This window comes from Pantherophis guttatus, chromosome 8 (genome assembly GCF_059756535.1).
Source record: "Pantherophis guttatus breed Tessera chromosome 8, ASM5975653v1, whole genome shotgun sequence".
NCBI lineage: Eukaryota > Metazoa > Chordata > Lepidosauria > Squamata > Colubridae > Pantherophis > Pantherophis guttatus.
Genome location: NC_142070.1, coordinates 37,475,438 through 37,498,159, shown reverse-complemented (window position 1 = coordinate 37,498,159; position 22,722 = coordinate 37,475,438). Strand labels below are relative to the sequence as shown.

The following is a 22,722-nucleotide window of genomic DNA, read 5'->3' as shown; positions in this document are numbered from 1 at the left end:
ATAGGATTAAAAAATAGAAAATAGAAATTTGAAAGGACCGTTACTGCAGAGCAGCAAGGGTTTATAATGTGCTAGTTTAATTGTGTTATAAGGGTTATAATGTGCTAGTTTAATTCTAGAAAGGTTCCTGCACCAGCAGCTTTTTTTTTTTCAGGTAAATATACACACCACATACACATAAACACACACCTAAGATATATTAATGTCCCCTTCAAATTTCAATTTGTATTTGAATTTGAATATATGTTCAGCCCATTGATTGAAATCTATCCAAATCTATTTTCTTATGAGATTGCAGCCTTAACCATTAACTTTTTCCATTCCTCTTGTATCATACTAACTACTGGGTGTAATGTCATTCCCGTCACATTCCTCACACATGCATTGTGCACGGATGAAGCGATTACTTATGCCATTGAGTTCAGGGCAACTTCTGTTTGAGTCTTAATACTGGGATAACAATCTGATTTCTGATTTCTTCAAAACTATGGCTGTTTCTTCCAATGCGACCATATTTAATAAAAAGGTAATGGTTTCCCTATAAGTAATGTCTGACTCTAGGACATAGTGCTCATCTCCAATTCTTGGCCAAGGGAGAGTTGTCCAAAAACAATTTCAATTGTCAAGTAACTATAAAATAACTGTTAATTAGTCCATCCCATTTTAACTGAAGTGGGCAAAATTAGTAAACAAGCAATATGAACCATTCATAAGTTCATTGAATTGTTCATTTGGTGTTCATTAAACTCAGGCGTAGAAAGAGAGAGAGAGAGAAAGAGAGAGAGTTTTGAATGCAAATATAATTATACATAGAATGAGTTTATAATAATAGATCTCTTGAATATTTCAGGAAAAACCTGTGACTCCAGCATCAACTATTGTGAATGCAATCCCTGTTTCAATAAGGGATCCTGTCAAAATGGAGTGGAAGGATACTATTGTCATTGTCCATTTGGTGAGGAAGAATGTTTCTGTTTTTGCTTCATTCAGATTCACTGAGAGAATTCTACCATTTGTATTCTAGTCCTTAACACAGCATGCCCAAGCATTTTTAAAATTCTAAGTGCAAGGCCAGGTGCTAATAAGCAATACATAACAGGATGTTCCTCTGTTCTACTTCAATAACTAAACAATATTCAGATTCATGCTGCATATTATAAATCTGTAAATAGAGTCAGCCTCATCAATTTGTCTAGCTCTTTCTTTAAGATAATTCCTGGCATTGAATTAAATTATCCTGTGCTAAATTTCTCTCTGTGTCCAATATTAAAAGGAAAATTTATTCACTGTATTATTTTTGTCTGTACTAAACTAAATTTTATACATTATGTTTATCATGTTCAATAAGCTAACATTTTCAAATTTTGTGGAATGTTTCAGTCTAATGGCAGTCAGTAATCAGTTGACTGCTAAAGCAATATAGTAAAAGGAAACATTTATTTTAGGAAGGAATTCACAAACCAGCAAATTTTATAAAAAATCAAAAAGGTTTGTCCTTTCAAGATAAGGAATCCTACTTAAAGAGCAGATATGACTAAGAAATGGTAAACCAAGCAAGTAAGTAAATGAAAGGCGTAATATAAGAGAATGAAGGGAAATATAACTTAATTTGTTTTATATCAGTGGAATCATTTTACAGTTTGCTCTGGCAACATTACTTCCACCTGTAACATTGCCATTTTTCAGCATTCTCACAGCACAGACTAACGTAAACAAATTAACATTAACAAATAGTTTATCTCTGGTCAAATAGTCCAACTTTATGTGACTTCTTTTTGCTGTGTGCAATCTTGACTTTTAAATCTTTCCAAATGCACCACAGGGCTGATTTTTCATCATTCTTTGGGATTTAAAGGAATGCAACTCCTGCTACAAGATTTATGTTTAAAAAAATAATATTTATAATTTCATAGTTGTACAAATTTCTCCTAACAGGCTTAAGATATAGCACCATCAAACTATATAATCACTACAAGAGTTGCATCCATTTATAAGTATTGCCAGACAATACTCTTTTAAAAAATGTACACATAAAGCCAGAAAGACATTTTGCAGGACAAATGCTGAACCTGGTAGTAATTATAGAAGAAGTCAGAAATTACTAGCTTAGACTGTGAGGCTACTATGTATAGAAAATGTAAAAGAAGATACAACATCTGGTTATAATCATATGCAAGTCTTGCATGAACTTAAAATCTATGTTAAATTACCACTGTTCATATAAAATAGAATTGTTGGATTTAGATATATTCCTAGGTTTCCCTTCATTCCCAAAATTATTGTTACAGAGTGAGGGAAGAGTTGGGCTCATTCCTATTGTCTCAAATGATATTTGAGAAACAATCCTTTATAAAATGTCCTGCCTTTGCTAATCGGAGGAGAAATAATGAAGGGGCTTAATTTTCTTCTTATTAGTCTTCTAATGTTATCTGACTTTCTATTTTCAATTTTTATCCTTTCTCTTTTCTCAAATCCATCAAATTCAGTATTCCGCAACCCCTTCATTTTACTCTTAAACCAATTCTCTCTTGCCCCAATATTACTTATACTCTTTTCTTATCCTATAAGTCGCTATCTAAAGAATGCTATATCATTCCTATTGGGAATGCAAGCTACTTCATTTAATACCAATTGAAGCCGTTAAAGCTTGTTTACATGCATACCCATGTAAAATCCATTACAATAGTCTAATTGGAATGTTATCAAAGGATGAATAATTATAGCAATTTTACTTTGTTTGGAGATGTATTTTTAGCAACTTAGGCTTCCACAGACATCATTCCCGTAAGATCATTCTCCCAGGGCTGTAATCACAACTAGTATAAATTTCCTTGTTTATCCAAATCAGAAAATATTCACTGCACACAGAAAAAAAGTAACTCAAATAAAAAAACTAAATAACTAAATAAATGAATCAAATAATTCAAAACTCAATTTATTCAATTTTTTAAAAAAAAGTTTACTGCACTCAAATAAAAAGACCAAAGTTTCCACAAAAGTAATATATCTTTATTTTAAACTATTAATTTTATAATTAGCTTTGTACCTCTATTTCAGAGATCTATTTTTGTTTAAGTAGTATCGTTACTCTAGTGAAGACTAAGTAAAGTTATAAAAAATTAAATACGATAAAACAATACTAACATCCTGCAAAAGAAACCACATGAATAAGCATATATTTAATTCAACCAACAACAATCTTACTTGAACTGCAGGACTTTTTAAAATGGATGTTGGAATATGCGTAACAAGTTACGGTAAATAATTTTTAAATTATTGCTCTGGATGTATATTTTAAACTATACCAAGTTGTTAACTGGATATTTTTCACTTATAATTAAGGGAAAAAACAAGCTTATTAAAATCACAATAGAGAGATCTACATCATTGTTTTTTTACATATTAAAGAAATATTACTTGTTTTTATTTTATTAATACTTAATATTAATAAGGAAGAAATATGACTGGAACATTCCAAATATTTTAGTTTTCAATAGGAAACACCAACCCATGGCATTTAATTAGTTCTGGAATGTTGTACAACAATACTGATGCTGATTGTGTTATTTTTACAGGTGTTTTTGGAAAACATTGTGAAGTAAATAGCTATGGATTTGAAGAATTATCGTACATGGAATTCCCCAGTATGGATCCAAACAACAATTATATTTACATAAAATTTTCAACTATCAAAAGTAATGCTCTTATGTTATATAATTATGACAACCAGACTGGTGATCGGGCAGAATTCTTGGCCCTTGAGATAACAGAAGAAAGGTTGAGATTTTCATACAATCTTGGCAGTGGGACATATAAACTTACCACAGCAAAGAAGGTGTCTGATGGACAATTTCACACTGTTATTGCTCGGAGGGCAGGAATGGTAAGCATTGTTTTAATGGAAATTTAAGCTCCAATTTATTTCAGGGTATTAAGTACAAATAGAGGGTTTTTTTTAAACCAGAATTATAGCTGAAACTGGACAAGCTTCTTTTTTTAAAAAGAATGTTCTCAAGCATATAAATGGCTGCTTCAAAATAAAAAAAAATCTAAAATGAAAATAATTAATGAAGGGGATTAATGACTATCCTACTCTAATTAATTAGTACACTTGGGTGGAATAATTACTGAAGTCTAATTAAGAGATAATTTTAATTCTTTGGATAATGCAAGGACATAAACCATTGTATCTGAAGACTATATAATTAGCATTTATCTATTTTTTTTAAAAAAAGAAATCAATAATAAATTGGAACAAATTGTAAAATAAACTATTTTTTCATGGATCATATTTCCAAGCACTTCAACTTGACAAAATTTGTTTCGTTAGGGAAACTTTTAAATTTACGGTGTGCTTTAAATTAACCATCACCAACAAATTAAAAAAAAAAAATTCACCACCAGCAAGAATAGGATCATTAGGTTTTAAATGGAATATCAAGTAAAGTTTTTTTTACATATCATGAAACAGCACATCTTATTATTTTAAAAGAGAATAATATCCCTACTAATTAATAATGATTGTTAAAAATAAATGTAAACTATAGGAATCTGCATAACTTTAAAGCATGGTATATTCAAGGCAAGCTATACCAAGACAAGTTCTGGCTTTTTCCATTAACTAAAGCAAGTAGGAAATCCAAGATCCACAGATATAGTATAACAAATCATAACATATTCAATAATGAAAAAAAAAAGAATATTCGTGCAGTTGTGGACCCAATAGTATATTAAAGAGAAAAATAATAGTTTGCCAATATTTTATTATGCAGCATCATATCTTTGTATCCTAGAACCAAGTTGGATAGATATAATTTTCTAAAATAAATAATTTTTACATCTTAGTGTAAAATCAAGGCATGTTTAGCTGAACCAAATTTAGCATATTGAGGATATGTGAAATTGACACACACATACACATCTGAACTTGTAGGTGTGAATAGAACACCATATAATTTTCGTCTGTTTCTAGGCAAAAGCTGTTATTTTTTCAGTTATATCAGGGTATGGAGTCTCATAGTTTATAGTTTACTTTATTGTCATTGCACGTGGTACAACGAAATTAAATTCCATCTTCAGTGTACATTATAACTATAAAAATAAAAACACAAACATACATTCTTTACATTCTATATAATATAATTATATATGTAATTAGGAACATGAACAATTTCAACATGAAATGTAAATCTCAATAAAATAAATTTCCCATGAATCTGACATCTTGCAATGTATGATTGGGAAGTGAAAAAATGATATTTCAAATCGCATAATAAATGTGGTGGTTTTTAAAGATCTTGCTCTTACATTATAGAATGTTGTGTAGCATAATAATATTGTTGATATTTTCTAAAATACTCAAGACTAAAATTCCTAAAATTTTAGGACGAGTACAAACAAACCATATAACAGAGATTATTCTTTTCACAAAAACATGTAATTGAATATAATCAAGGAAGCATTTTAGAAAATGAAATTTCACAAGTCAAAATAGATATGCTATATTTAAATCAGAAAATTGAATTATACTAATGTATTTATTGTTTATTGTTTATTTATAAAAAAATATAGGCTGCCCCATCTTACTGCAAGGTAACTCTGGGTGGCTTATAATCATAAAGTGCCAAAATTTAAGTGTCATATCAATTAAAAATGTTTAGGATTTTTTTTTTTTTGGTGTAGATCACAATGACTTTCCATCTTTATTCTACTGAAAGAGTAACCTTTACAAAAGTTTTTATAACTGTTGAAAGGTTGTAACCTTTTTGTAAACCTTTAGAAAACTGGTCTCTTACAAAGGTGGATCTATAATTAATTGTAATGCAGTTCCATGAACGTATTATTACATCTTCTAAATGAGAATAGTAGTACCAATTTTTGAGAAGCCTTATGCACATCTGTATAGAATATAAATTTGCCTTTGACTTTAAGAAACACTTTGGAAGAAAAAAGAGATCTTTGCAATAATCTACAACTGTTGCAACATGCACAGATTATGCAAAGATAACTATGAAACTGTATACCGATAGCCCTCAATTTACAACTGGTCCCTTAGCAATCATTCAAAATTATGATTGACCCGCCAAAAAGGTACTTACAACTCCAATTTGAAGTTCTGATAGTTGCCTCCCCCCACAATTAAGTATTTGCATTTTAAATACTAGGCAACCAGCCTGCATTTATGGCTGTTTGCAGCATTCCATGGTCACATGATCACAATGCTCACTGTAGTAGACAATGATTCACTTAACAAACATGGTATTATCTCCATACAACTTTGTATCCTTCATAAATCTATAAGCTGGAAACATGGTTTAATTTAACAAAGAAATATTAAAAAGTAATAATAACTCACTGTTTGTTTGTCTTCTGGGCTAACTTAATTTCAGAGCTAGATCTTTTCTCCTTCCCTATGTTTTCAAGTGCAAAATACAAGGAAACTGTCATTTTTATCATTTTCATCTGTGGCTACAAAGTATTTTGCTGCATGAAAAATACTTTCATCACCAGATGATAAAAATTTGTGACACAACTTTTCAATATACACTTGCCATTTTCTACAAAAGCAGGGGTAAAATCCAGCAGGTTCTAACAGGTTCTGGAGAACCGGTAGTGGAAATTTTGACTAGTTCAGAGAACCAGCAAATACCACCTCTGGCTGGCCCCCAGATTGGGGTGGGAATGGAGATTTTGCAATATCTTTCCCTCCAGGAGGGGAAGAAATAGAGATTTTGCAGTAACCTTCCCCTGCCATACCCACCAAGCCACGCCCACAGAACCAATAGGGAAAAAAATTGGATTTCACCCCTGTACAAAATCTTTAGAATTGTAGGAGAAATTGATAAAATTATTAACTTGTTAGGTTTATTTATTTATTTTCAAATTTATTTGCTGTCCATCTTGAAGTCCAACCTGACCATGACTGGACATTCATTGAGGTTTGAGATACATAGTACAAAATGAACAGCTAACACCACTAAATTAACTACAAAAGTAAACAGTAAGAACATTTAACTATCATTAGACATTTGAATTTTATGAAATCAGATTTAAGTAAACTATGGTTTCAAATAATTCTATCTTCAGGTACATTTTATTCATTTTACAGAATATTTAGCTATGAATATAAAAATTCATAGGCAACACTATTGTATCTGAAAAAAGACTTTCCAGACATTTATCAGTCTTGTAAGGTAGATCAGGCAGGAAATATGGCTAGGTGAGTTAATTCTACTTTTTTTGTAAAGTTACATTAATAAAGTCTTGCATTCTACCCCGTCCCCTTTTTAAACCAAGAAACAAGGTGTTTTGAGGCTCTTGCCCCATCCAGTTTTCTATTCAAAAGACAACTTAAGGCTAAGTTAACAGTAATAGAATTGGAAGGGACCCTGGAGGTCATCTAGTCCAACTCCTGCTCATGCAGGAAATCTGTACTAGGGATTCGAACCGCCGAACTGCCAACCTTTCTGATCAACAAGCTCAGTGTCTTAGACACTGAGCCACCTAGTCAGGCTAGGTGTCTTTTTTCTGGCCATTCCCTTGGCTATGTCTCATTGCCCTGCCTCCCATGGTCATTTCCACATACCATTATAAATTGATAATCCAACTGAAATGCAAAATGTGCTGTTTGAGAAATCTTATTAATTTGTATAGACATTCAGATACTTTGAATAGTGAGATAAGTAGCATATAAATTTAATAATAAATAAATAAATACTAATTATTTAATTGTAGTGATAGTCCCACTTTGCATCTAATATTCTGTTTTGTTTTATTATCTATATATTGTATTTTTCCATGTATAAAACACTACTTTTTCTTAAAAATATTTACTTGAAAATTGAGGTGCGTCTTATACACAGGAGGCCGAGGAAAAGGCTGTACATGCCAGATGAGCCTCTATTTTATATGCAGCTCTATCATTCCTCTCTATTGTAGTTGTTTCCTGTATCACATTGCCACTCTAGGTTTCATCTCTATTGTTCCTGTGATGCATTTTCTGTTCTTGTTGTATTACTCGCTCTAACAAGATGGCTTCTGCACAGTGATGGCTTATAGTGTGCTTACTACAAGAAACTACATGAAACATGGGGGTGTCTTATACATGGAAAAATATGGTATTTACATGCATTCAGTTCAGTTCTTTGTAACAATAATTGAACATTATATAGATAACATGCAGTACAGAGGTGGGTTTCAGCAGGTTCTAACCAGTTCTGGAAAACCAGTAGTAAAAATTCTGACTGGCCCCGCCCCCATCTATTTTCTGCCTCCCAATTCCCAACTGATTGGGAGGAAATGGGGATTTTGCAGTAATCTTCCCCTGGAGTGGGGTGGGAATGGAGATTTTACAGTATCCTTCCCATGCCACGCCCACCAAGCCACACTCACCAAGCCATGCCACACCCACCAAGCCACAGTCACGGAACCGGTAGTAATAATTTTTGAAACCCATCACTGAGCAAAGAATCATCTTGTGTTTGTCTCTGACTATGAAGGTAGCCTACTTAAAATGCAAGAGGAATAAGGGACTGCAGTGTTCCATTAAGCAGATCAAGGTGTGAACGTATTTAAGGCTATTCATCAGAATTCTTAATTCAACTTTAGTAGTGTATTGTACTGTATAGAATCTGAATCTTTTTCATGAGCTCTGATACAGCATGTTTGTAGCCCAAGGCCAACAGCAAATTGGAAGGACATCCATACTGTAGCAATTTCCTCTTATTCTTTTCATCCAAAAGAACTGATAAAAACAGCTTTAATATAATTAAAGAAGTTGGTCCATTTGAGTCAGCTTTGGCAATCCTGTTTCAGTGTGGAACATGTAAGTGATAGCTTGCCATCTGAAATAGTTTCCTGTATGATTTAGACTGAATAACATAAAACTTTCTGGGAAGTGCAAGATATATGGTCATTATATTTTACTGCAACTTTTTTAAAAACTCAGCATAGATATTTACAGCTTGATTATGTGCCCACTGTCATTCCAGATTAGGATTCTTGGCTTGTTTGCACCTTTTCTTAAAATAAATCTGTGGCAAACCACTCTACTAAAAAGATAATCAGGATCCTAATCAGCCTCTTAATCCTAATTGGGTCCATGATAAAATAACTGTACCATTTTTGAATAACAAGATTGCATGATTTTTATTTGTAGTTTAGGGGGATGTTTCACTTTATCTAAACAGCTTCATATAGACTGATATGAAAATTAAATAGCCATGGAACATTAACTTAACATCAGTTTTTTTTCTTTGTCATGTAAGTGTTACAGACTGCTACAATATGAGAATGTTGTTTGTTTCTAAAAAAAAACCGGAAAGTTTGCTCCCTTCGTTTTATGTTTTTATCCTTGCATTGATGCAAAATCAGTTCAATTTGTGTTTAAATCATCATGTGTGATATAAGAAATCCTTGATACAAACTATATACTTCCAGCACTCTGCTTCACAGAGAGAAAAATATATATCCATACTTTTTTTATGAAGGTACTATGATTTTGTTTCTGGAAGAGGAACATAGTCTTCTGCCTATTGAATCATTAAGATTAATAAGTGTCTATGCACTAGGCATGCCGAATTATGCCATTGTATCTTTCCATTTCTGCCTATAACTTCAAAATACACATTTACCTAATATTAATAATAGCAACAGAACTTAATGGGATTTACTTTGAATGGACATGCATAGGAGTGGCCAGAGGTCATATAACATTCTCTGAGAGGCTGACGGCCAAAGACAACAAAACAATAATTTAACATGCGTAAAGTTATTTTTGAGCTAATGCCTGAGTTTTTAAATATGTTCAGCATATTGTACAATTTCTACTACAGTTTTCACATTTTTTTTCTTTCTAAAAATGTTCCATCAATTTTCATCAATAACATTCAGAGAGAGCTTGTACGTAGCCCGAGGACGTCGTACAATTGTGGAATAGTTGTTATCCAGCATTAACATATAGGATATAGAGTAAATTTTCTAAGAATAAAGGAATACATACGTTTTGTCAGGTGAACATTGCATTTATTGTTGGCAGCTGATAATATATATACATTAATATATAATATTTATTTTTATAATGTATAAAGAACTGCATTCTGGAAATAGACTATCCAAAATCCAATTGCATTCCTTAAATAGTGAAATATTTATTATTAAAATAATTTAATAATTATATGTAATGATTGTTACATATAAAGCAAAATACTATTCTTGATTTCAATTTTGTAGGCAGCATCCTTGACTGTGGACTCTTGCTCTGATGAACAGGAACCAGGCTATTGCACTGTTAGCAATGTGGCTGTGTCTAGTGATTGGTAAAGATAATTTCCTTTCATTTTTCAGTATTAGGAACTTTGATCTTATATACTCTGATCCGCAAGAGATTAAAGACTGTTTTGAATAAGGAGAAGATACAAATCCGAACTCATATGAATTATTAATTCAGTTATTGGAGAAAACAAAATGCCATCTTTTCTCCATTACTTTCTTTTAGAAATGACTCGAGTTAATATCTGTCATGAAAATGTCAGAAGTACAGGTAGTCGTCAATGTATGACCATTTGTTTAGCAAAGTCTCTGAAATTATGACCATGGCTTCAATTTAAAGCACTTGGCATGTATTTATGAATGTTGCAGTGTCCGAGGGTCATTTGATCTCCGTTCGTGATCATCCCAGCTGGCTTCTGACAAAGTCAGTGCAGGAAACTGGATTTACTTAATGATTAAGTGATTCACTTAATAATTGCAGGAAAAAAAGTTTGTAAAACCAGGTGCAGTCACATGATGGCTCGATGACTGCATTACTTAACAACAGAAGTTTATAATTTGTGATCATAATTGAGAACTTTACATATTGTCAAGCTCTATGATGAAATTGTTTTATAACAACTACTTACATATATTAAATGTATATACAGTATAATTAACCAAATTCTGCATTACTAGTTTGAATTAGCAACATTACTGTTATGCATGAGCTATCTCAGGAGTACTCAATGATAGCTATTCATTAAATGTTACTACAAATCAGTTATGACCCTTAGGTACTTGATAGATGCTAATCAAACATAATTAAAAATAATGAACAAATATAGATAATTTTATTCATAAGAAAAAGTGAATTTGTAAAGCAACAGACAAGGATATTTTTTAAAACTCTGCTTAAAGATAAAACATGAATAGGTCAATAGCCATTTAGAGGCAGAAGTTCACATTAGAGTGAATAAAGGTCAGAAGGAAGACAGGCTACACTTTTACTGTAGTGTCCTAAGGCATCAAAAATGACAAGTTGACAGAAACGTGAACAAATCTCCACTCTTATTTATTGTATATGTAAAAAGAAGTGGGGTTTTGCTTTGTTTGAGCTCTCATCTTACATTGCAACAACATAATTGTGTGAATCTTTTGAGTTCAATGTTTTTCTTCTAGGCAACATATTGGTATTTGATTTTAAAAACAGTATATATGGATTAAATTCAGAAGAAAAGATATTTATGACAATGTACCCAAAAATGGCTTGAAGTCATTGTCATTAATGGCTTGAATTAAATTTAATATAGCTAAACCAATTAAAATTAAACCTGTTAAAATATTATTTACTTGCATTCCTCTTTCAAAACTATTTTCATAGTTGACTTGTAGCATAGTTGACTCACCAAGAATCAAGATTTGGAAAGAAGAGAGGTATTCTTTACTAAGATTTGTTGTAATTACTATTTGGTGTCCAAATTCAATCAAAATTAAAAATGAAATGTACATATATAAAATGTAATGTTTATGTTGACTGAAAAAATAGTCCAGTACAGCTTTCTCTCTATGTAAATATACAGAAAAAAATTTGTGTTTGATTTAAATAGTTTTTTGTAAATGATATTTTTGTCACAAAAATTATGAATTTACTTATGTATAATGGTTAATTACTCTGTTTTCACTCATTCTCCCCACTCATAGGACTTTAGATGTGCAGCCAAACAGAGTAACCATTGGAGGTATCAAATCGCTAGACCAAATCCTTCAAAGAAAAGGACAGGTAGAAAGCTATGATTTTGTGGGTTGCATAATGGAATTTGCAGTCAATGGACGTCCCTTGGAACCAAGCCAAGCATTGTCAGCTGAACACATCTTAGATCAGTATGTCATTCTTTGATAAGTATAAAAAACCCAGATTTTTAGTTATGCTTTTTATAGTTGTTATAATTTTATTGTTCTATAAATCAGAGATGAGTAATATGGGACTTCATACTGTATGTAGTTTCCCTCCTTTTTTGCATTTACTTCCACAGGTGAAATTCAGCTGGTTCTCACCGGTTCGTCCAAACCATTAGTAAATTGCTTAGGCAGTTCGGAGAACCGCAAGAGAGGTTCTCTCTCTCTCTCTCTCTCTCTCTCTCTCCCTCCCTCCCTCCCTTTCTCCTCCCTCCCTCCCTCCCTTCAGTTAATAGCTCCACTTAACACTTGCAACTGGAATGCAGCTGATACACGCTGAATCAAGTCAATAAACAACAGAAATTAACAGGATTAGGGCAGAGAAACCCATCAATCACCCATCTAGGGATGGGATTAACCTCTTCCCTTCAGGAAGAATGACAAGATTACAAACATTTTCATTATAAACAGTATTAAGTAGCCCTTCTGTGATCAGCTGATACTCCCTGGCATTTCCCAAGATCTTTTATAGCTGAGGCAGTGTTGGCTACTTCTTGTTTCTTCCTAGGGAAAAAGATACAGGAGGGGACAAAGATGCATCTTGATCATACAGGCTGTGAATTTAATGCATGTGTAGTCCAGCCAACTGTATTGCTTCTGCTGTGAAGCACCCAATCTAGAACATAGAGAACATAGAATAATAGAGTTGGAAAGGTTAATGGCTTTTGGCAGCACCACCAGGCTTTCAATTAGCCTGAGCAGCTGCTCTTAGTTTCCCTCTCAGCTGTTGTGTTTGCTTTGGGGTTGATTTTTTTTAAAAAGGAGAATGGCTGTTTTAAGTTTTCTGCATTGTTTTAGTGGTTTCTGGCACTGTCCTTTTTGGGTGTACTTCCCTCACTCATTTTGAAAGCCTCTAGTGATGGAGTACCCACAACTTCTGAAGGCAAGCTATTCCATTCGTTGATTGGTCTCACTCTTAGGAAATTTCTCCTTAGTCCTAGGTTGCTTCTCTCTTTGGTTAGTTTCTATCCATTGTTATGCCTTTTGGTGCTTTGAAAAATAGATTGACTCCCTCATTTTTCTAATAGCCCCTCAAATTTCCTGACAGAACAATTAATCAGTGGAACAACTTGCCTCCAGAAGTTGTAAATGTTCCAACACTGGAAGTTTTTAAGAAGAGATTGGATAATCATTTGTCTGAAATGGTGTAGGATTTCCTGCCTAAGCAGGGGATTGGACTAGAAGACCTCCAAGGTCCTTTTCAACTGGTTATTCTATTCTATTCTATTCTATTCTATTCTAAATAGTGGAACACTGATATTTTATTGTGAGTTGAACTAAGGAAAAGTTTCCTAAGGGTGAGACCAATCAAGTTGGCCACATCCACCCAGTCACATGACCCATTCTCCACAGAAAACACCAGGAGCCACAAAACCTAACTGTTGTGACCGGGGGGGGTCATGTGACTGGGAGGGAGTGGCATTGAGTTGGCCACCCCCACCCCTAGTCACAGGCCCATCAAGCCACACCCACCAAGCCATGCCCACAGAATTGGTAGTGAATAATTTTGGATTTCACCACTGTTTACTTCTCTAACTTCACTGTCAGATATCAGACTGGATGCTCTATCTATTGTTCATTATTTTTGTTTCTATTTAATTTTATTCCCATTTTTTTCACCATGTTCCTTGATTTTCAAGGAAGTTTCAAGAGTTTCAAGAACATTTACACTTCAGCTGTTAGAGTAGCATAGCTTATTAATGGTTTTTCCTCCAATTTTTAAACCACACTCATTTTCTTTCTACCCAGCCTCCCTCAATATACATTCAAGATATGGGATGAATAAATAAGTAAAGAATATAAATAATGCATTTGGGGAAATCTTAAATTCAAATTTCTATAGAACATACAAATATCACACAAATATTAGAAAACAGAGAAGAGACCATATGAATAAAAATATGGGATAGGTCAGGGGTCTGCAACCTTAAACACTCAAAGAGCCATTTGGACCCATTTCCCACAGAAAAGAAAACACTGGGAGCCACAAAACCCTTCCCGTGCCTGACTATTTCCTGAGCAGCCTCAGAACTAGCATATGTAGTTGAATTAAACGTTCTGTTTTCTTCTGAAACTTTTTTTCTTGGATTTATCCATAGTTGGCCTACCAGGGGTTGAAAAGCTCAATAAATTGCATGCTGGTGGGTGTCGCACATTGGCGGTTGTAACGCATATTTTGATGACAGGGAGCCACAGCAGAGGGGTGAGAGCCACATCTGGCTCCAGAGCCACAGATTACTGATCGCTGGGATAGGTGGATGTACATATATGTGGCTCAAATGCAATTACTTTGTTTATTTAGGTGTCCTAGACTGGAAGGAACTTGTGCAATTAACCCTTGTCAACATGGTGGCATATGTCTGGATCATTGGTCATGGCAACAGTGTACTTGTAAAGAAGGACTAACAGGAAAACACTGTGAAAAATGTAAATATAATATTTATTTGTTTTTTTCTGATAATTAGTATTTTGATTTTATGTATGGAATGAGTATGTACATAATGATTGGACTCATTCTATCAACATATAGAAAGTTAAATATTATACAAGTAATTCTACAAGAAATCAACAATTAAAAAAAGACTTAATGTATAGTTGCAGATATTTTACCACCTTTATCTAGCTTTTTTATCTAAGTACTTAACCTGATTATACTATATAAAATAAGATGAACTGTTATGCAATAAAACATAATGATATAATCTATTTTTTCTTTATTATTAAAAAGTAAAAATCATGTTTTTCTTTTTTTTGTAACTACATAGAATCATTATTTTCTGTATAGTTGAATTGTCTTTAAAACAATATCTATAATTTTTCATCAGGAAATGGATAGAAAGCAAACAACAGATGACAAGAAATTTATTAATGAAATATTCTTATTTATTTTAGATCTTACAGCTGACACTGCCTTGTCCTTAGAGGGCAAAGGACGCCTTGACTATCATATGAGGCAAAATAGAAAATGGGAATATATGATGAGATATTATATTGGAAACGCTATTATGGAACCTCGAAGTATGGGTAGTCTGGAAGTGAAATTCAGGACAAGGAGTAAAAGTGGAGTATTAATCCATATACAGGAAAGCAGCAACTATACTACTGTGAAGGTAAATGAATTTGATTAGGCAGCTAGCTATGTAATGTTCTTTGTGTATTCTGAATTCATCCTAATTATTTTAGCTTAGAAATACCAGAATGTTGACTAGTGCTGGGCAGAGCTCCAGCTACTAAAACAGCTGAATGATTTGGCTTCTAATCAGTTTTGTCTTGACTCCATGTGCTAGGTATTTGAATGGCAGTTGGAACAATGTTAACCACATATATTCTTAATGAAACGTTGGACGCTACAAGTATTCTTCCTTATTCAGATTCCTCCAAAAACATCATGTTCCAATTTAGAATCTTTTAAGCATACCAACACCTAAGTAAATTTTCATGTCAAACTTTGTCTTCGGAAAAAGCATTTGTATTGGATTCTAGTTAGCCATCTATATCAATACACAGTAAAATGGATTGATAATTGATTAACATGAGAAACCAATGGATTCAGTCTCTACTAATGGCTTCGGTCATATTTGCACCATGCCATTAAATTGCTCCTGCTATGTGTTCAGATGAGAGAGAGAGAGGGAGGAAGGGTGGGCAGGACTGGGGTGGGGGGAGAGAGATTTGGCAATACTTTGCAAGAGAACTAGCATGTCTTCCTATGGAAATCTCTTTGCAATACAAAATTACTTTATATGCCGTTTTAAAAATGCTTTTTGGTTCTCTTTATTAACAAACAATAGAAAAGAACAATGGTAATAACACTTCCCTTGTAAACAGAAGGTTACTGGTTTTAACAAAAGCAGATTTTTAAAGATTATTTAATTTGGCTGAGGTACATATTTTTCCTTGTCCATGTTTCTCTCTGTGTGTGTGTGTGTGTGCTTGTTTTAGTGTTCACTTCACCATTTCATCGTTTTGTTTAATTTTCCAGACATGCAACAAAGAAAAGTTTTACCTCAAATGGCTTAAAAATGATGAAATATTGTTCCAGTCAATTTATTGTTAAAAATAGAAAAGCACAGCATGTCATAAATAGATATGTCAGTAATGTAGATAACTAGACATTTGATAATGAGAATGTACAAAGGGCTTGTGGAACACAAGCCAATGTTTTTAGGGATCTTGATGTTCATGATGATGAGTGCTAAAGACAATTTTAAAAGCTTGTATAATATTCTACATATGGATTCACATTTTTGTGGAAATAATATTTCTTCATAAATCTAAAATCAACACAATTTTGAGTTATGGCTATTACTGTACATATTTGTAGAATGCATAAATACTTGAATTGCATAATGTTTGTGGAAAAATTGGAGTAGTTTTGTCCTGCAGTGACTTATGTGATCACACTAAAAATTGCTGTAGCCCTTAAACCATTGTACACACAATCTATAGGTCTTAAAGTCTACATCATAAACTTCTACTTCTTAAAAATGTCTCTATTTTTTTAACTGCAGATAAAAAATGGCAAAGTGCAGTATGTTTCTGATGCTGGAGTAGGTGGAAAGGTGGAAAGAAGTATTCCTGAAGCTTATGTTTCCGATGGTCACTGGCATCTTCTGTTAATTGAAAAGAATGGGACTTCCACAGTGATCACTGTTGACAAGATGCATAGTCGAGACATTCTACATGTCACACAAGATTTTGGAGGACTAAATGTCTTGACAATTTCTCTTGGTGGGATCCCAGTTAAGCAGCTTTCTAGAAGCAGTGAACCAGGTAAAAAGAAAAATAATAACATGAATGGTCAATCACAGATAAGGGATATATAGTAATAATACAAATGCAGAAGCAGTTAATACAAGGCTGTCTTAATTTAAAATAGCAGAGGGACTGAATGAACATCCAAAGTTCCAAAGTCTATTTATGCATTATATAAGACTCCTATCTTCCCAAAATTTCTGTGGAAATTGAAGTCTTGAAAAGTACTGGCTCTGAATTGCATCATAATAGTGTAACAAAAATATTTTTTAAACTTAGTCTGTATCCAAAGAAGGGGCAAAATTTATCTATTACTTTTTTTTAAATTTGATGATATTTTGGAATATTCAATAGTGCACAGTCTTTTCAGCAACCAATTTCTAATAACTCATTTAACCAGAAACATACATTGTAATTTTTAATCACTGTATGATATTAGTATGGTTCAGTGATGGCTAACCTTTTTGCCATCACGTGCCAAAAGCGGGGGGAGTGCAGGAGGTTGCGCGTGCGTGTGCCCACACCCATAATTCAATGCGCCCCTCCCCCCATGCATGCACCTGCGCCCCCCCCGCGTTGCCCCTGCTTTCGGCACGCAATGCCACAGTGGGCCCGGTAGGCACATTTTTCGCCCTCCCCAGGCTCCAGAGGCTTTCTTGGAGCCTGGGGAGGGTGAAAACAGCCTTACCCACTCCCCTGGAGGCCAGAAACAGCCCGTTTCCCGACTTCCGGTGGGCCTGGAAGGCTAGAAAATCAGCTGGCTGGCACGCGCATGTGTCCTGGAGCTGATCTAGGGCACTGCTCGTGTGCCCACAGATATGGCTCCACATGCCACCTGTGGCACGCGTGCCATAGGTTCGCCAGCACAGGTATAGTTATTTAATCTTCTATACTGTGCTAAAACAGCTTATTTGTTATTATATTTTTCCTGGTTTATTTTTAAATATATCAAATTAATTAATATTCAGATACTAAGGACTAACAAAAGCATAATAAATGATGTTTTAGATTTATTTAAAATTGTCTATTTTAAGGATTTTTACCATACAAGGAATTTGTTGAAATTTTATTCTTCTTTTTCACTGGGTACAATATGAATAATTAAATCAATAATAATCTCAATTCTTATAAGGTGTGATGTGAATAAAATCAACTTTTCCTCCAACACTGGAGATTTTTAAGATTATACAACCATTTGTCTGAAATGGTATAGAGCAGGGGTGTCAAACTGGCAGCCCCTAGGGCCGGATGCGTCAAATGCAGGCCATGCCCACCCCAGCTCTGTGAATGGGAAAAATGTCATGAAACACGGCAAATTTGACACCCGTGGTATAGAGATTCCTGCTTGAGCAGGGGGTTGGACTAGAAGTCCTCCAAGGTCCCTTCCTTGGAAGACTTCCTTATTCTATTATTCCTTATTCTATTAACATATATTGATTAGTCAAATATACTTCCTACTTTACCATGCAATAAGCCTATGGGATATTTTTCCCCCAGTGTATGGATGCTCCATGTTAAAAAGCTACAAGAATCTGCCATGTAGAAATGTAAATTCCATTTTTATACCATGTTGTCTTAATATTGAATTGCACTTGCCAAAGATTTATAGAAAGTTATAACTGCATGAACTTGTATGTTCATAAATATCAACAGGCAGGTTAAAACCATGTGATTTGGTAAAAGGATCACTAATGGCAAGCCATAAGAAGGTAACTTGAACCATTCCTTTTGCCAGGCATTGTCAGAATTATCCTGGGTAGATGTTAAATGAGTAGCTGTTTTCCATGATGGCCTATGGGATTTCAATCTTGTGCTGGACTGTACAGTATCCTGGTGAATAGGGAGGACCTTATTGTTCAGCATCCTTTGCTATAGCTGGATGAGAGTTTATTGTCTTCTAATGTGGGGCAGCATGAGATTGCTAAGTACTGGTAACCAGTGCACAGGAGTGAGATGCAATGTGCCAGGTATGATATGCATTGTCTGGCAGAGTTGGACATCAACCATGTGAGTGTTGGCCGCTATTAAGACACATATTGGCACAATATTCAGCTGTGGAATAAACCAAAGCCAAGGCTGTTTGCTTGTAGGGTGTTAGCCTCAGCATCCCAAGATATTCCAACCATCATCCATGGTGCTTTCTTACTAAAACAAACAGAACTTTCTGTTTTAACTGAAGCTGCTAGGAATGTGTTCTAGGAAACGTGTGTGCTGTCATTCCTACCAGTATTGACAGGGCAAACCAGTAGTGTATAAAAGAGAGCAAACCCCATTCTCCACTAGCACAGATGATGTTACGTAGTTTGGTAGTGAAATTACAAGAAAATTGCAAGAAAACAGCCATGTTCAGAGAACACTAAGGACCCCATAGTTCATCCCTGAGCTAAATATATTCTCTTCTATCAATTAAAAAACCAAGTGTCAAGAAATAGGCCACAGAGTAGCACTGGGCAGAGAAGCAAAAAAATGGGCTTGGAAAAGAAATCCAGATTTTGTGATTATAACTCCAAAGATCAGTTCATGCAGGCTAGGGTTTCCCTGAGACACTACTGTATATGAAAGTGAATCTAGAGTTCTCACTGCAGAATAAAGACCAGGCGCACATGATCATGCTTTGGACAAACTTAGCTTTGTAGAAATGGCTATAATATTTGGAAAGGAAAGGAAAAAAGGACAGTCAGCAGTAAGATGGGTGAATTCAGTTACAGCAATGATGGATGCATTGCTAGAAGATATGGAGGCCCAGGCTTGAAACACATTATCCTGAGAAAATCTAATTTTGTGGTCACAAATAATGACCACAAAAATGAACCGAAGGCCCATAATTATCATTGCAGGAAAGGGTAAGCACAGAAAGTCAATTTAGAAGAACAAATCTTTAAAAAATCGTGTAACTTTACTATCTTCATCGGTTCACACTTTCACTCCAAATAGTGTTTATTTCCCATGGTCGTTGGCCTCACATGATTTACAACTTGTGGAACATACTGCTTCACAGCCCTCCCTTAGCAATTTACAGAGTCAGTATATTGCCCCTAACAATCAGGATCCTCATTTTACCAACCTCAATAAGATAATAATAATAATAATAATAATAATAATAATAATAATAATAATAATAATAATAATAATTTTATTTCTATACCGCTCTTCTCCCGAAGGACTCAGGGCGGTGTACAGCCTATTTAAAAACACAGACAAAACAACAATATAAAATTTAAAATAATTAAATAAATTGGCTCAGATTTAAAACCCCCAAAAATTTAAATACCCCAATTTAAAACTATTGTGTTGATAGTCCGGCCTGGCGGAACAACAGGGTCTTCAATGCGCAGCGAAACACCCGGAGGTCGGAGATCTTACGAATTTCCGGGGGCAGTTCGTTCCACAGGGCTGGGGCTCCCACAGAGAAGGCCCTCCCCCTGGGTGTCGCCAGCCGACATAACTTGGCTGATGGCACCCTGAGGAGACGGATGGAAGGCTGAGTCAACCTTGAGCCGGTGAGGATTGAACCCCTGGCAGTCAATAGAATTAGCCTGCAATACTGCATTCTAACTACTGCACCATGATGGCTCCTGGCCCATTTAAATGGAAAAAACAGCTGATTGAAGGGAGATCAACAGCTGACCTGAAGAACTGAATTATGGGCTCTTTCCCTCTCTTGTTGTATACTTTTCAGCAGGATTCTGACCAGCATTTTTCAAATTTCAAATATGGACTTTATTACAAATTTACTGTCTTTTTGGAAGAAAACTGTTTTTCTTTTCTGTTCTCAGATTCCATTTTTTCACAAAGTGTCCATCCATCAGAAAGGACACCTACAAAATAATGTTTACTTTTCAGTCCTAACAAGAGTTTAATTACTCAGTGACATTGTTTTCACATACAATGTATGTAAGTTGTTACTGTTGTTCCTTCAAGTCAGTCTTGACTCCTGATGAATGCCTGGACAAGTCCCTGCAGTTATCCTGCCAACACTTTTGCAAACAGTTTGCCATTAACATTTTCCTAAAGTTGGCAGAAAATGAGTGATGAAAAGTCATGCAACCATCTTCTGTGCCTAAGTTACCCATTGTCTTTAATCATTACAGAACACCAATGTGACCTACTACATTACAAGAGCTTTAAATGAATTTGCATTCTTTTGTTGCTTCTATATACAATTGGATACATAGGCTATTCAGTGTTCATTTAAGACAGTTCAAAAACATTATCAAAAACTAAGGATCAATATGACTGGTACTTAGTAAATAATAATTATTACATTGTTGTTTGTCTCAAACTGGTTTTTGTCCCAAAAATGAGCTTGTGAACAAAATTGCTTGTCTAATTTCAAGCTACAAACCAGAGAATTAATAAATAGGAAGACAGTGCTTGGATTACTTTTTTCATTTTGACTGTAGCTAAATTAAAACCAAAAGAAAAAAACAACATTGTAGGAAAAATAATGCATATGATTTGAAGAAACAGGAAATCAACCTAAGGTGATTTTTTTTATTTCAAAACCTGATAGAATTGCTTTGATACAATGATGGAGCATGATGGCTCACATGGTTAGGACACTGGGTGGGAGGTTAGCAAGTCTATATTTGAGATACAAATGCTTCTGCATGGTGGGGCGAGGTCTCATCATCCATTCAAGCTTCTTAATAGCGACATGAAAGGAGCTCTCATGTGTGTCCCTGGGGCAACGGTGATATTTCCAGCTAATCCTTTCAAGCCATGAAACCAGCTAGGTGATTTTGGGCCTGTCTCTCTTTCTCAGTCCAACTTGCCTTACAGAGTTGTTGTGAGGAACATAGGAGGACATCCAAAGTGTGTTGGATATGTTCACCACCACTAGGGCTGAAATTCAGCAGGTTCTGACAGGTTCTGGAAAACAGGAAGCGGAAATTTTGAGTAGTTTGGAGAACTGGCAAATACCACCTCTGGCTGGCCCCAGAGCGGGGTGGGAATGGAGATTTTGCAATATCTTTCCCCCAGGAGTGGGGAGGGAATGGGGATTTGCAGTATCCTTCCCCTGGAATGGGGTGGGAATGGAGATTTTGCAGTATCCTTCCCCTGCCATGCCCACCAAGCACGCCAAGCCACGCCCACAGAACCGGTAGTAAAAAAAAATGAATTTCACCACTGACCACCACCTATTATTTGCAAAATAATAAATAAAGAAATAAATAAATAAATAAATAAACAAACAAACAAACAAACAAACAAACAAACAAACAAACAAACAATAAAAAGAGCTTCCACATTTTAATGAGATTCTGTTCATTTTATTCTGTTTATAAATGTAAACCAGGCAACCTATGCCCTGTTAGGTCATAATTTCAGAAATATTTCTTTACTAAGTTTCTCAATGCCTTCATAAGAGCTTCTAATGTAACTGCCTTCATGGAAAACTTGGGATATATTCAGAGAAGTATCTGCCTTGAAAATAACCAATGTTGAACTGTATTGTACAGGTAGTCCTTGACTTATGACCACAATTGAGCCCAACATTTATGTTGCTAAGTGAGAAATTTGTTAAATGAGTTTTGCCCCATTTTATGGCTTTTCTTGCCACATTTGTTAAGTGAATCACTGCAGTTGTTAAATTAATAACACAGTTGTTAAATGAATGTGGTTTCTCCATTGACTTTGCTTGTCAGATGGTCGCAAAGGGTGATCACGCAACCCTGGGACACTGCAGCCGTCATAAATATGAATCAGTTGCCAAGCATCTGAATGTAGATCAGGTGAACATGAGGATGCTGCAATGGT

At 34.6% G+C, this 22,722-nt stretch overlaps 1 protein-coding gene across 1 annotated transcript in view; it reads left to right on the top strand.

Moving 5' to 3' along the window:
* Positions 1–22,722, top strand: part of FAT4 (FAT atypical cadherin 4) — a 106,603-nt gene that overhangs the window by 78,967 nt on the left and 4,914 nt on the right. The window contains exons 10-16 of the mRNA XM_034442893.2: positions 851–955; positions 3,576–3,883; positions 10,231–10,316; positions 11,953–12,132; positions 14,510–14,634; positions 15,100–15,317; positions 16,719–16,980. Of these exons, the coding sequence (XP_034298784.2) occupies positions 851–955; positions 3,576–3,883; positions 10,231–10,316; positions 11,953–12,132; positions 14,510–14,634; positions 15,100–15,317; positions 16,719–16,980 (1,284 nt within the window). The remainder of the gene's footprint in view (positions 1–850; positions 956–3,575; positions 3,884–10,230; positions 10,317–11,952; positions 12,133–14,509; positions 14,635–15,099; positions 15,318–16,718; positions 16,981–22,722) is intronic.